This window comes from Electrophorus electricus, chromosome 6, assembly GCF_013358815.1.
Source record: "Electrophorus electricus isolate fEleEle1 chromosome 6, fEleEle1.pri, whole genome shotgun sequence".
NCBI lineage: Eukaryota > Metazoa > Chordata > Actinopteri > Gymnotiformes > Gymnotidae > Electrophorus > Electrophorus electricus.
Window position 1 is genome coordinate 8175303 of NC_049540.1, and position 15298 is coordinate 8190600.

At 44.6% G+C, this 15298-nt stretch overlaps 1 protein-coding gene across 6 annotated transcripts in view; it reads right to left on the reverse strand.

Annotated features, from left to right (window-relative positions):
• Positions 1-15115, reverse strand: part of dnm1a (dynamin 1a) — a 51936-nt gene extending 36821 nt beyond the window's left edge. For 4 of the 6 annotated variants that reach the window (XR_004776162.1, XR_004776163.1, XR_004776164.1 and 1 more), the window contains exons 1-8: positions 14724-15111; positions 5529-5602; positions 4631-4780; positions 3910-4113; positions 3423-3521; positions 2340-2500; positions 1806-1948; positions 1076-1211 (exon numbers count right to left, since the gene is read on the reverse strand). Coding sequence is in view for 3 of the 6 variants with exons in the window: in XM_035527078.1 (XP_035382971.1) it covers positions 1076-1211; positions 1806-1948; positions 2340-2500; positions 3423-3521; positions 3910-4113; positions 4631-4780; positions 5529-5602; positions 14724-14884 (1128 nt within the window). In the remaining 3 variants the exon portion in view is untranslated. Of the gene's footprint in view, positions 1-1075; positions 1212-1805; positions 1949-2339; positions 2501-3422; positions 3522-3909; positions 4114-4630; positions 4781-5528; positions 5603-14723 lie in introns of all 6 variants that reach the window. The other 2 variants (XM_035527080.1, XM_035527079.1) reach the window with 2 other exon arrangements.
• Positions 15116-15298: the final 183 nt, after the last annotated feature.

The window sequence follows — 15298 nt, forward strand, 5'->3', positions numbered from 1 at the left end:
GTTTGGATTGTGTATTTCTACTGTACTGTTAAAGGCTTCACTGATTTGCCTTCTGGAAATCATAAAAAGAATTAAGCAGAAAATAAAAAGCTGCAAGTATACGTTACATCCCGGAGTTCTGTTCATTAAATATGAACAGTGTAAACCATTGTGTGTGTGTGTGTGTGTGTGTGTGTGTGTGTGCATGCATGTGTCTATGAGACAGAGGAAGAAATTAGACCGCCCTTGTAGCACCTCACTACAGTCACTGGATACTTCGCACTGCAGTCACACGCACACCTGTCTTCACACACACACCTGTCTTCACACACACACCTGTCTTCACACACCTGTCTTCACACACACACCTGTCTTCACGCACACACCTGTCTTAACACACCTGTCTTCACGCACACGCCTGTCTTCACACACCTGTCTTCACACACACACCTGTCTTCACACACCTGTCTTCACACACACACCTGTCTTCATGCACACACCTGTCTTCACACACCTGTCTTCACGCACACACCTGTCTTCACACACCTGTCTTCACACACACACCTGTCTTCACACGCACACCTGTCTTCACACACACACCTGTCTTCACGCACACACCTGTCTTCACGCACACACCTGTCTTCACACACCTGTCTTCACACACACACCTGTCTTCACGCACACCTGTCTTCACAAACACACCTGTCTTCACACGCACACCTGTCTTCACGCACACCTGTCTTCACGTACACACACCTGTCTTCACACGCACACCTGTCTTCACGCACACCTGTCTTCACGTACACCTGTCTTCACACGCACACCTGTCTTCACGCACACCTGTCTTCACACGTATACCTGTCTTCACACGCACACCTGTCTTCACACACACACCTGTCTTCACACGCACACCTGTCTTCACACGCACACCTGTCTTCACACACCTGTCTTCACACGCACACCTGTCTTCACACACACACTTGTCTTCATGTACACCTGTCTTCACACGCACACCTGTCTTCACGTACACCTGTCTTCACACACACACCTGTCTTCACACACACACCTGTCTTCACGTACACCTGTCTTAACGCACCTTGACCAGCTCGAAGGGAAAGCGCTCGTGGAAGATGCGGTTGATTCTGGCTCCTCCTGATAGCTCGTAGGTGTCGATCTGGTCACCGGAGCCCTCAATGCGCTTCTCAAAGTCCACGGAGAACTGCTGCACCATCCTGCACACATCAGTGACAAAGACACCAAGGCCTGAAATTTGCATGGATATTCAGTGACTCATTGTGATTCATTTCTTTAAGTGTGTCTTTGGCTAGTGCATAAAAGGAGTGTGTGTGTGTGTGTGTGTGTGTGTGTGTGTGTGTGTGTGTGTGTGTGTGTCAATGGCACAAAAGAAGAAACAGTAAGGAGAGAAAAAGAGAATAAAGAGACATGTGGGTGAAAGATTTATATTTATATTACATAAAGAAAGGGACTGTGGATGTCCAATCGTGCAAGATGACACAACATTCATACACAACGCACCCACCATGTTAAAAAAACCTTATTCAGTTCATTCTGAAAGCCAAAGAATGTACTGCTGATCTAATAAACTAGTGAATTGTGTGTGTTTGTGTGTAGTGTGGAGTGTATGTGCACATATGTATGTTTGTGTGTGTGTGTGTGTGTGTGTGTGTGTGTGTGTGTGGTTGGGTGGGTGTATATCTGTCCATTTCTAAACAGGAAATGAGGTGAGCAGAACCTCTGCAGAGAAGTGAGCATTCCCATGCATGTACATGTGTAGTGAGGTACTGTGAGGTAAGTGAGGTACTGACTGCAACAGCGCCTTGGTCTTGCGTGACGGGTCATCAGGACGGAAGTTCTTGTATTCTTCCACTTCCTTCTCAATGGACAGCAGCTGATGCTGCAGCTTGCTGCGCAGGCCTGGCAGTGTGTCTCGGATGTGGTTTGTCAGTTGCTACAGCAAACACCAGATGGAGTTTTAGCTAAAACACAGAATATTCAAACAGGGGGAAGAAACTGCTACCTCACCACTCCAGAGCTTCTCGGGAGATTAATGTAGCGATCTGAATAAAGTCTTGGTGGCAGTTGAGTAGCTGTGGCAGGGTTAGCTTTACTGAAGACGTATGGTCAGGGCTTGTGTATCACAATGACGATGAAAGAAGCAAATAACACTCTGATCAATTGAAGGGGCTTTAAAGCGGTTCAGTCCTGGACCCCACACATGCTCCAACTGTTTTAAAGCAGGAAAATAAAGGTGCACTGCTGGGGAGGTGAATCATTGCTTTATACCGTGTTCTAGGTGTTCACCAAACCACTGTACTAGTGTGTGGGCAGCTGCCTCTCACCTGGTTCAGCACCTTCTGCAGGTAAGGGGTTCCCATTCGGTCTGCCAGGTGTCTGTACGCAGGATGAGACAGGAAGAACTTCCTCTCTGCCGCCATAGCAGCGGTGATGTCCTTCTTTCCATCAATGTCCTTCTGACTGCGGTTCACCACACCAATGTAGCCTTGGCAATGCACGAAGACACACTCAGTATTGCACAGTTTCTCACACACACGCAGCTTTACTGCAATGTGGTAAGAAAGAAACAAAGCAGGCGAGTGTGGGAGGACAAACACACACACTTCCTCTTCCCTTGAACTGATCTGGAGCATCTGGGCTCTGCCGTGAGACGTTTTAGCTTGATAGCCAGAGGTCTGATAAAATATACTTGTGGTTTCACATGTTACAAGAGCGCCAGTCCAACACTGAGAAGGTAAAGACATTGTATGATGGAAAATACTTGCGCTCAGATCCCAGCCTGACATAGGCCCATGCTGAAAAATGGAACGTCAGCATACTGCATCCCATAAATATGTTTTATTGCTAGGCAAGGAAACTAACAGACTTTTTTTCCAGATGTGTTACTGAAATCAAGACATTGTTTTTGTTTTTTTCTTGCCTTACCCTTGGGACTCTCTCCCTCTCTCGCTCTATGACTCTCTCTCTCTTTTACTCTTTCTCCTAGCCTTTTCCTCTCTCCTCCTTTCCTTCTTTCCCTCTCTCACGAATCGTGCCACTTGGTGCGGCTGTAGCGATTAGAACTTTTAGTCCACTAGAGGGAGCCATTGGAAGAAGCAGCATGCTTGACACAACATACAAGGTATTTCAAATCATAACTGTCCTTGTATTAGTTTCTCTGCAAAAAATAAAAACACACACAAAAAAAATATTGCACAATTGGGCAATACAAGCATAAAAGCTAATGATGCGTGGTCTGAAACTCTACTTCTTGTTTCAGTATATCAAATCTGACACACGCAGACCCACTAACTGATTTCTGATCTGAAAGCTGTTTTGCTGCTTTTCATGCTCCAGTTACTGTTAGAGCACGCACAAGGGACCCTGACCCGAGGTCAGTCTAAGACAGTGATATCTGCTCCTCTCACCTCTGCGGAGAGGGAGCAGCTTGTTCTCCAGAATGTCTCGGGCATCTGTGCCTTCATCCATTAAATCCAGTTTAGTAATTACACCAATGGTGCGTAGACCTGTTCAAACACACACACACACACACACACGCACACACACACACGCACACACACACACGCACACACACATACACACACACACACACACACACACACACACACGCACACACACACACACACACGCACACACACACACACACACACACACACACACACACATACACACACACACACACACACACACACACGCACACACACACACAGGGAAATAAATACATTTACACTGAGGAACATTTTAGCTTTCTGAATAAAGGCTATCGGAATTAGAATTTGAATTAAATAATAGCTGTCACATTTACTACAAAAATAAGGCCAACAGATAGTTATAAACCTCTGTCATTATGTATTTGACACTATAACACTGGAAGTCCAGGGACAGTATTCCCACCCTGAGGGTCGACCTCCTTGGCGACCTTGAGGGCGTCGGAGTTGGCGAGATCAGAGTTGGCAGGAGACACGGCCAGAAGCAGGCAGTTGTCCTTGGTCACAAACTGCATAAGCATGTCTTTGATCTGGTGCTCAATGTCCGCTGGCTGGTCACCCACCGGCACCTTGGTCATCCCGGGAAGGTCCACCAGAGTCAGGTTCAGCACTGGCGAATGGACAAGAGACAAACGTAAAGACGCTTCAGTTCACATGATGAAAGAAAAGTACAGAACATGTCTGTAGTGTGAAGTGCTGTCACTAGCCAGGATTAGGTCCCTGTCTAAGAGTGTCTAAGGGAACTAACGGCTTTCATGTTTATAAAAAGCGACTGTAACCATTAACCACTGGTATTAGGAACTAGCAAGCACATGCGCACGTGGGATAGATCTAGCTAGCCTCAAACACAACCATCACTCATTTTAATCTCTCATGTCATTTTATATATAAACAGGAATGTAGTTTAATAAACAGGCTATTTCACATAACCATGTAAGGAGAAGTCTGTCTAGTCTCATCTTAGAGTGCAACAAAAAATTCAAAATGCAACAAATTTCTACACATAGTGGCAGACGCATCAGTTGTATACATTATCCAGCATGAGATCAGCACTGGTTTACTAAGACACCAGTACAAGAAAGGGCTGTACTGAGTTGACCTTGAAAGAGATGTGAGAGGTAACTGACCGTTAGGAGAGTAGACACGCAGGTTAATGGGAACAGGAGAGATGCCTTTGTTTTGGCCCGTGATGCGATCTGTCTCGGCCTCGATCTCTTGACGCACCTCATCGAAGTCCGTGAACTTCTTCCCCTTGCAGTGCAAGAATTCAGCATATTCTAGCACACAAGGACAAGTGAAGTGGTAGCTCAGTGGTTAAGGTACTTGTCTTGTAATCAGAAGGTTACTGGTTCAAGCCCTACCACTGCTGGGCTCCTGAACAAGGCTCTTAACCCTCAATTGCTCAAGTTGTAAGTTGCTTTGGATAAAAGTGTCACCTAAATGCCAAAAGTGTAAGTGGAGAAAGGTGAAGATTGATAAGGATCTGTGGGATCTGGAATTAGGTACAGCAACATGGGTCTCCAGTACACAAGAAGCAGAATCATATGGTCTTTCACTGAAGCTTCAAATTTGTGTCAACACCAGCAATGAACGTTTCAGCTTGTATCTGTAAATTTTTTTTGCTCCAGTAGATGGCAGTGTTGACACAAATTTTTAAAATTCTGAATTACTCATGAACACTGGATTTCTGTGCAGTTGAGAGCAGATACACTGAAATTTTTAAACGCTATAGAAAAATGTAATAACATTGTCTTAGTGTTTACTGCCCAAACACCTTCAAACTACATTAAACAAGAAAGCAAGTCAGTTTAGATGTGTTCCAGTTTAGATCTGTTCCCAGTGATCAAACACACAGTAAAAGGTAAAAAATCCATATTAGCAACAAGTTGAAGTGTTCTGCTGTTCCCTTCATACTTTTTATGCTCTGAGCTATATTCAGCTGATCCCATACCAGCACGCTGACGCACCATCTCCACGGAGCGCTTGAGAGACTGTAGTTCACTGTTGCCATGACAGCAAGCTCACCTGAGGGGCAATTGATGAGCTGCAGGACCAGGGGACGGCGGGTGACGATCCCGGAACCACGGGGAAGGAAATCCCTGTGACACACAGACAGGAATGGGGGGTGGGGTGGTAGATAAAGCCCCCCCCCACTTTAATTCCTGAGGTGACTGGTGCATTCAAAGTTCTGCTTCCACAACATATTATTTTGGCTCCAGTGTAATTATTGCCTTTCTCCGAATAAAACATGTGATTATACCATTCAGATCAACAGCACTCTGCAGGTGAATCAAAGCTGCATGTAGGAGGCAGCCAGTGAGAATCTATGTCCCATATCTGGATGTCCTGATTAGAGAATCTGTGTCCTGTGTTTGGGTGTCCTGATTAGAGAAGGAGACCTGTACCAGGTGTGTGTCACTTGGAGGTGTCTGGGACATCCTGGCATGTGAATATTAGTTGAATATGTTTGTCACAGTCACCACACAGACACACAAATGACTGTCACAGAGAATCTCTTTCACACACACACACACACACACACACACACACACACACACACACACACACACACACACACACACACAGTTCTTACTCCCAGAGACAGCAAACTACTCTCTTTCCTTCTTATTTGACCAGTACTGGCCAAGAAGCAGCTCTCCCATATTTTTGGCATGATATTGTTGGAAGCTGTTTTTTCTGCTGTGTTTTGCAAAGGTCAGGTTAATGTGTGTGTGTGTGTGTGTGTGTGTGTGTGTGTGTGAGAGAGAGAGAGAGAGAGAGAGAGAGAGAGAGAGAGGGTGGGGGGGGGGGGGGTTATTACAACCAATCACAAGAACATCTGATTCCCAAGAACATTCCACAGAACATTGGCTCCCAGTGTCCCAGCAGCTGATCAGGTGTGTACTGATTGGTTAGAATGAAGACTGGACACAATATTACCTCTTTGCAGATTAAATTATGGGGACTAGGTTCAGGGGATCTTCCTCCACACTGCTGCTGGCTATACACTGCAGCACTTGACTGCACTGACAAACCTCTTTTAGACATGTAACGGTTCCTCCTTTGTCTTTAACTAGCCATGAACATGACATCTAAGTTTTACTCCCTAAGTCAGACGTCTGGAGGAAAGGCTAGTGAAGCCCCTCACACATGAAAATCAAACAGTTCTCCTAAGAGCTGCCATGTTCACAAATGGAACGATCACGTCCACTTTCACCCTGCCACAGTGAGGGAAGCACAACATACCACTGCGGTATTCTGCCCCCAACGCGCCTTTACAATGTGCTGTGCTGAATCATTCCCTGCCAATACACACCGTCCCTTACACCATGATGAACTGTCTCACCAAGGCATCTGCTTTGCAATATCGGTCATAACTGAAACAATGCCAGAAACGTGTCCTTCATGACCTATCCATGAGTAAGGTGTAAGCCTTTACACTCCCCCAAAACACACACACGTACACACGCACTCTATAACCCTCCCTCTGTGATAAGACACTTTACTTGAGCCGGATGGCAGTAACTGCAGGTTCCCGTGACAACCCCTCCTCCAGATGCAATACCATATGGAGCAGCCATATGGGTGGTGGCCACAGCCGTTTAGGCAGCCATGATCACACAGCGACTTCACCTGGGCACTCATGGACTTCACCTAGGCACTAGACTAGAAGGGGAGCTTTAAGTGTTTGGGACATAAGAACTTGCACAGCAACCAAAGCAGTCAACCAACCAAAAGAATCTTCTGTTGCTAAAACAGGCACATATAAGTAAGCAAACACCAAAATGGGGCAGACAGAGATCCTGCTCCTTTCCTGTTGAGAGTTCCTGTTAGAGCATAGCTTTGATATTTCAGTTTCAGAAATATCAAATTAATCCCAAGTAATCCAGAATCCAATGATACATACAGTATTTCTTTATGTCAATCAGTATTATTGCAATAAATGATTAACAACAGTACCATAATTTTATTTATTTCACTCACTGGAGGAATGATGAATTGGATGAGGGCCCCCCTTCTTGCCCCTCTCTCTCTCTCTCTCTCTCTCTCTCTCTCCCCCTCCCTCCACAACACTCTCATTTATCTACCTCTAGCTCACCCCCTTGTTATCATCAAATTCTTATGTGGCTGCAAATCAGCAAACACTGAGGCTAAATAATATGATACTCACCACAACCTTGCAAGAGATAGATAGAGAGAGAGAGAGAGAGAGAGAGAGAGAGAGAGAGAGAGAGTGAGAGAAGGATAAAGAGAAAAAGAGATAGAGACAGAGAGATGAAGAGAGAAAGATGAGGGGTAAAAGAGATAGAGGCAAAGACAGGTGAAGAGAGAAAATGAGGTTGGAATAGAATCAAGAACTGCAGTCTACAGAAGGGTGAGAAGACTGGTGTGACTGAAAGGGTATGAAGGAGATTTATGGGATGAAACCCAGACACCTGTATAAACAAGATAAAGTAACAGAGGGAGGGAACAGTAAAAAGACTGAACGAAACACACAAGCAAGCAGAGACAGCAAACGAAACAGGAACACATTACAGAAATAAAATCAAAAAGACAATGAAAGAGCAAAACCAAAGAGCAGCAGAACAGCAAGCATCCTGGGAGCAGGCCGTGGCAGGCAAGCCTCCCCTCACACTTCTCCGGCCAAAGCTATCTGTTTACACCGGCTGATGGACAGTTGAAAACAGCATAGAACCTCCTACTTTTGTGAAAAACCATTGAGGTTCCAGGCTACCAGAGTTTTGTTTCAAGTAGTCCTCAAAAGTACTACTCACAAAGCCTGAGGGCGCATCAGTGTAAAAGAACATGGATCAAACTTTTGAAGATCAGTACAGATGTGGCCAACACTGCAACCCAAACCCTACATTGGAGAAACAGAGGAAACCATGTCCTCTAGTATTAAACCATGTCCTGTAGTATTAAACCATGTCCTGTAGCATTAAACCATGTCCTGTAGCATTAAACCATGTCCTGTAGTATTAAACCATGTTCTGTGATATTAAACCATGTCCTCTAGTATTAAACCATGTCCTGTAGCATTAAACCATGTCCTGTAGTATTAAACCATGTTCTGTGATATTAAACCATGTCCTGTAGTATTAAACCATGTCCTGTAGTATTAAACCATGTCCTCTAGTAATAAAGCATGTCCTATAATATTAAACCACGTCCTCTAGTAGTGAACCATGTCCTATAGTATTAAACCATGTCTTCCAGTAGTAAACCTTGACCAAATTATTTGTTTGCATTTATAGAGTGTGTCTGCCACAAGGTTTTATGTTTTTAAAAGCTGCCATGGTTAGCCGTCTGTATTAAAGACGGCGTGTGTTTTTAGATCACACGGTCTGAGTAATTAATGGGAGACAGTTAGAGATGGCATCACACAAACAGTTTTATGTGTATGTGTGTGTGTGTGTATACACATCACATACAGCCCATATATTGCTAATTGTGCTGATATTTTAGACATTTGCCACGGGTAAACTCTCATCGTTCTGCATGCAGCAGGCTTGCCAGTGTCACTGATACTGAGGATGAAAACGTCCCCCTCCCCCCACTATTTCCATTAACACATAAGAGACCTTTAGGATGAGGAGATGATGTATGATGGGCTTAGTTTTGAGAAACAAACCCACGGATTCAATTACTGCACCATCCAATCAGACGGCTGAAATATAAACTGATAAAAGCTTGTACAACTGTGAGAGCGAATCAGTCTGCTCCTTGTTGAACCGCTACCTACTAGCAGATTAGAAAAGATCCTATTGAGTTGGATGAGAGAGACACAGGCCACGCTTCTCTCTCACTCACTGTCTCTGTTGTGCGCACGCTCTCTCTCTCTCTCTCTCTCTCTCTCTCTCTCTCTCTCTTTCTCTCTCACACACACACACACACACAAACACACACGTCTGTTTTTTTACTTTCAAAATGAAGGCTTTTCCTAGCAAAATAAAACAACTTTAAATTAACTTTAAAAGAAATTGATTGTTAATTAGAACTTTAAAATGATATTTATCTCCCTGCACTGAAATGAAACCTGCCTTGGACAAGATTATGTCAACCATAACACAGGAAACTGCAACTAGATTAAAACTGACTGAGTAATAGGCTATAATGGGAAATTTTCCGTGTCTTACTAAAGGTTCAGAGTGTCTGGGAACATTAGGTGATTCATTTCACTATTGAATTTCACATAGTCTTTTTCTAGGCTCATATAATATGTTGTTTAATGGATTACTGTACATGATGTCTTTGCACTCATTTTAGCACTGCAAACCTTTAAGCCTGCACCGGTCCCTCCACACCCCAGCAACCTTGCAGTGAAGTGACCCAAAATAACAGTTCTGTGGTATTTGACAACTCCTTGAGAACTGTCCTTGGTGCTGAGATCACCACAGAAAACTGAATGGGATACAGCCAGGAACAGCTCCGATCGCGTTATTTGCTATGGAAAAAGTGCAAAAAACGTTTGCAGAGGCAAATGTTTGTTAACCATGCATTGTTTATGCACACGTGTGTGGTGCGTGGGCCGACATATCTGCAGTTTACTCTCCATCACCACTTTCACATTACAGTGACTGTAGTTAAAGGCAGGCCAAGGCCAATCTTGACAAGCCACTCTTGGTATGGGCGTTTCAAATGGAGGGACTCTCCATCCAGGGCAACATCAGTCTCCAAAGTCCCACGGTTCATTATGTAAGGCTTCTTTATGGGTGAACAGCAAATATGTGCACAGTTCTAAGCATCAGATAAACAGACATAATGATGCCTGTTTTTCACAAAGGAGCACTAGCAACAAAAATGTCTCACCTGTTCATTTAAATATAAAAATGTTAACAAAACAAACAAACAAAAAAATAGTTTTACATTACTATACAATAGGTGTGTATCTGTCAACATTTCACTGCAATATTTTTCAGCACATCATTCACCAGTGAGAAATGAAAAGGAAAACAGAAAAAGAAAGAAAAAGAAAGAGAGAGAGACAGAGGGAGAGCCTGAAAGAGAACCAAAGGCACAGAGAGAGAGAGAGAGAGAGAGAGAGAGAGAGAGAGAGAGACAGAACCAAAGGCAGAGAGAGAGCGAGAAAGAGCGAGAGAGCTAGAGAGAGAAACAAAGGTACAGAGAGAGAGAGAGAGAGAGAGAAAGAGAGACAGAGAGAGAGACCAGAGAGAGGGAGAAGGAAGGAGATGGGTGGAGAGACATTATAAGACAAGCGTTAGGGTTAGACAACACATGAGGTGCAATAACTGTATCTGCCTAACACACAAACTGTTAGATGCATTGACTGTATCTACTTTACTGACTCCTACAGACACCAAAGTAAGGGATTCTAAAAATTCTTACTGGCAAAAAAGATGATCAATGCTATTTGGGTATTTAGCACTGTAAAAACCAGAGGGCCCACCAAGCGCTCCTATAGCCCCCAGTGAAGCATGTAGGGCTTGCTGTCCTCAGCAGATCACTGTGCTTTAAGCTCTCCATTCTACTGTACATTCCCTTTAGAGCATTTAAGTGAGATTGGGATAGACAAACCCTGTACCGCATTCTGTTCCAGCCAGCTCTAAAGGAAGTTGTGCCTTGAAGACTGAGGCTTGAAATAGTTAGACCTTCACTCCTCCCTTTGCATTGTTCAATCAAGTTCTGGTGTGAAAATTAATGGTAATTATTTATACTAACAGCTAAAAGGATAAGCTGTATTAATGGCAGCGTCACGGTACGGCCCCTCCTCCTAGACATCTCCCTGTGTGTGTGTGTGTGTGTGTGTGTGTGTGCACATGTGTGTGTGTTTGTATGGCCACGCCCTCCTCATGTATCACACCCGTTCCTCGTTTTATGTCATTATTGTGCACGTATATAAGGTCGTGTTTAGTCGTGGATGTTTGTCCATGTTTGACCATCCGTTCGCCTGTGTGCTGCACTGTCTTCATTGTGTATTTTGAATAAATGTCACAGTTTCAAGTTTGGTTTATTTGTCCCGTACATAGTCATACACGGTATAACTCGCAGTGAAATGGTTTGAGTGGTCTGTCCAAACTGAGGAAAGAAACAGGGGTGCATAAGGAAACATATACATATACACAAATATATATAGCAATGTATGTACAATATATGTATCATATGCATATATACACAATGTACAATGTATATATGGATGTATGTGTATGTACACAATGTACAATTCCAGTTTACAAATTTACAGATTTACAGTCACATGGTGGTGGTGGTCCCCACAGTTTATCAGTTTCCCTGATTCAGGGCCCAAATAGCCTGTGGGAAGAAGCTCCTCTTCAGTCTCTCTGTATTGGTCTTCAGGGAGTGAAAGCGCTTCCCTGACCTCAACAGAGTGAAGAGCCTTTTGTTGGGATGTGTGGGGTCCTTCACAATCCTCCTGGCCTTGGTCTGGCACCACTTGTAATAGATGGTCTGCAGGTCAGGAAATTCCATGAGTGATGCGCTCTGCTGAACGCAGCACCCTCTGGAGTGTTCGTCTGTCCTGCTTGGTGCTGTTCCCAAACCAGACTGTGAAGTTCCCCGTGAGGATGTTCTCGATAGTGCAGGTGTAGAAGTTCCGCAGTACCTTGGAGGGCAGTCTGAAGTCTCTTAGGCATTTGAGGTGGTAAAGACGCAGACAAGCCTTCTTTGCCAGGGAGTTGGTGTGGCAGGACCAGGGCAGGTCCTGCGAGATGTGAACTCCAAGGTGCCTAAAACTGTCGACTCTCTCCACCATGGTTCCATTGATCCTCACAGGTTTGTAGTGCCGCTCCTGCTTCTTGCTACAGTCCATAATCAGCTCCTTCATCTTGCTGACGTTTAGGAGGAGATTATTTTCCTGGCACCAGTTTTCCAGGTGTTTAATCCCCTCCTGGTAGGCCCTCTCATCATTGTCTGAGATCAGGCCCATGACGATGGTATCGTCAGCAAACTTGACAATGATGGTGGAGCTGGAAGTGGCTGTGCAGTCGTAGGTGTACAGTGAGTAGAGCAGGGGGCTTAGGACACAACCCTGAGGAGCTCCAGTGCTGAGGGTGAGGGTGGATGAGACACAGTTGCCCACCCGTACTGATTGTGGTCTGTCTGTTAGGAAGTTGGAGATCTTCAACATTGCACAGGCATGTATGCAGTCCTAGATCCTCCAACTTAGTAGTGAGTAGGGAGGGGATGATAGTGTTAAATGCTGAACTGTCGTCGACAAACAGCATTTTAACATAATTACCCCTCCCTTTGTCCAGGTGGGTCAGTGTGGTGTGGAGCAGATGTGCAATTGTGTCATCAGTGGAGTGGTTGTGGCAGTATGCGACCGGCGTCCAGCAGCCAAGGCTCCACCCAAGGCACACCACTCTAGAGCCAGCAAGCTGCCCCATGTGACTCGCAGAGAGGCGGCGGCATCATCATCTGAGGACACACCCTCACCTAAGCACAGAGCCCCAGAGCTCATGTGCCAACACGTAAGCCTCAAGGAGGCAAGAAGGAGGCATCACCAGTGCCCGCCCCAGACACAGGCCAAACTTCCTGGCTCATCTGCCCCAAAGCCAGTGAAGCTGCCAACACCCAAGTCGGCGAGGGGCGATTGCCCGTAGGCTAGTCGGACTTCGACCCAGCCAACAACTGGGGGATACCTTTCTATCATAGCTAACATCTATCAACATTTCAGTAAACTGTTCTACAGTAGCTCTTCTGTGACACTGGACCAGATTGGTTAGCCTTCACTACCCCTACATTTGGAATTGGGCACCTGTTACCCTGTTGCTGGTTCAACGGTTTTGTTTCCATTTTTGGTAGTTGCTTACCACTGCACATTGTGAACACCCCGCAGTGCCATTGGCACTGAAAAATGACTGAAAACCATGTTTCTACACAACAGAATCCCAGAATCTCAGTTGTTGAAAAAACACCTATATATTAATCCGTACATTGTTTACAAGTTTACATGTGTGTTTACATCTGGTGCTATCGCTGGACACCTGTCAAATAATTTACCTCTAGCCTTTATAACTATATTCTCCTAGAACCAGGGCCGCTTGCCGAGCGTGCCAGTGGCTTTAAATCCTGCACGCGCCACCTTGCCTCAGCACAAATAGTTGCTGAATCACTCAGCTCGAATCTGTGCAAAAGCCAGATCAATAAGCACTGTCGATTTTATAGAGCAAACGCGTCTCCCAGAGCGAGAGAAACACAGCTTTAACAAACTGCGCACAAATTGTGCACAATTAGAACCCTCAGATGTGGCTTGATCGTGACTCACCAGGCTCATGGTGTGGCGGAAACGCATGTGAATGCGGGCAGACCGACCACGACGACACCAAGCTCGTAATTTGAATGCGTACAAGGTCATACTGCAACGGGTTCTTTTGGTTTGCATAACAGATGCATCCAGTGATGTTTGGCAACTTAAGCGAGCGTGGTTCAACAAATTAAGAAACACTGGTCTAAGGTCTAAAATCGCAGGTGACATTTTGCGTCCTCACGAAAAACGTTAGTAATGGAAAACATTCCAGTTTCCATCGTTCTTTCTAAATAGTAATTTGACGAGTTTAGTTTAAACAAAGTATTCGTTCATTAACATCAAGGGGTTTTACTAAATACCATATTTCGTGGCACCGTGATGTATTGAAGAAGACACAAAATGAGGATGGAAATATGCATGGAATTTACGTCAACGTGTTAATAGTCCTAACATGAGCTGCCTTTGAGGGAAGCACTTATTAGTTGTAAATCAGGTATATCTAAAGAGGGTCCTGTTTAGGTTTGCAGACTGGATATCGAGCAAAAATCCATATTTAAATGTTATTGTGCTCTGTGTTTAATACATATATACTATCCCAGTGTGAATATTTGAATATTAGTGACTGCTAAGTTTGTGACCTTGGCACTACAGGGCACAAAAAGACCATAGCCTGAAGATCACACTCCTAGATGAGCTTCTGAATTGCCTTTTATACAGCACTTAGTGGAAATACGCAAGGCCATCTGTCGCAAAAATAATCCCTTAAGATTCCTTCTCGGTTTTAAACAGCATCGAAAAAAACACTGGTAGTGATTTCTAACGCAGTTCGCTAGCGAATCATCCTCCATAATGACTCGGTAACGTTTTAAGGTTACTACGAGATATCATTACATGACGCAGGGGGAGGTCGAATCAATAATATGTTTTAACGTACAGTATGTACAATCTGGATCGTAAACATGTAGGCTGACATGGGATGATTAATCACTTACTTTCCTACAAAGTTCTCCAGTACGGAGCTCTTCCCTGCGCTCTGGCCGCCGACGACAGCAATCTGTGGAAGGTCCAAGTTGGCATTTTGTCCGATGGCCGCAAAGGCATCTTGCATTCGATTTACCAGAGGAATCAAATCCTCCATCCCGCGGTTCCCCATCCTCGCCAGACACTCGATCGCTCCTTCTTCAAATGAAAGCGAATGAAAGAGCGTTCACTCTTTCGAAGAAGATCTGAGCCCTTTCCAAATCACCGCACTGATGTTGCGATGTTAAAGAGAGTTACGCTATTTTTGCATACGTCCTCATTCTCCGTCGTACTTCTGTGTATGCGGTTCCGTATCCTGGCAGGCAACGAAGGTAGAGGGTGATATCGTTTTTTCTGAGACGGGGACACCCTTGCACGTCTTATTGTGTGCGCTAGTTGGCGTACTTTCGATGTGGGCCTATTGTGTAAAATAAATTGTATCTGGATAAATTGATGCATTAAATTTGTTTTTCCGAGTAGGTGGCAGCGTAGCATGCTTAATATATTTGTCGTGTTATATTTCATTGTAGCATTTTAATTAGTCCCT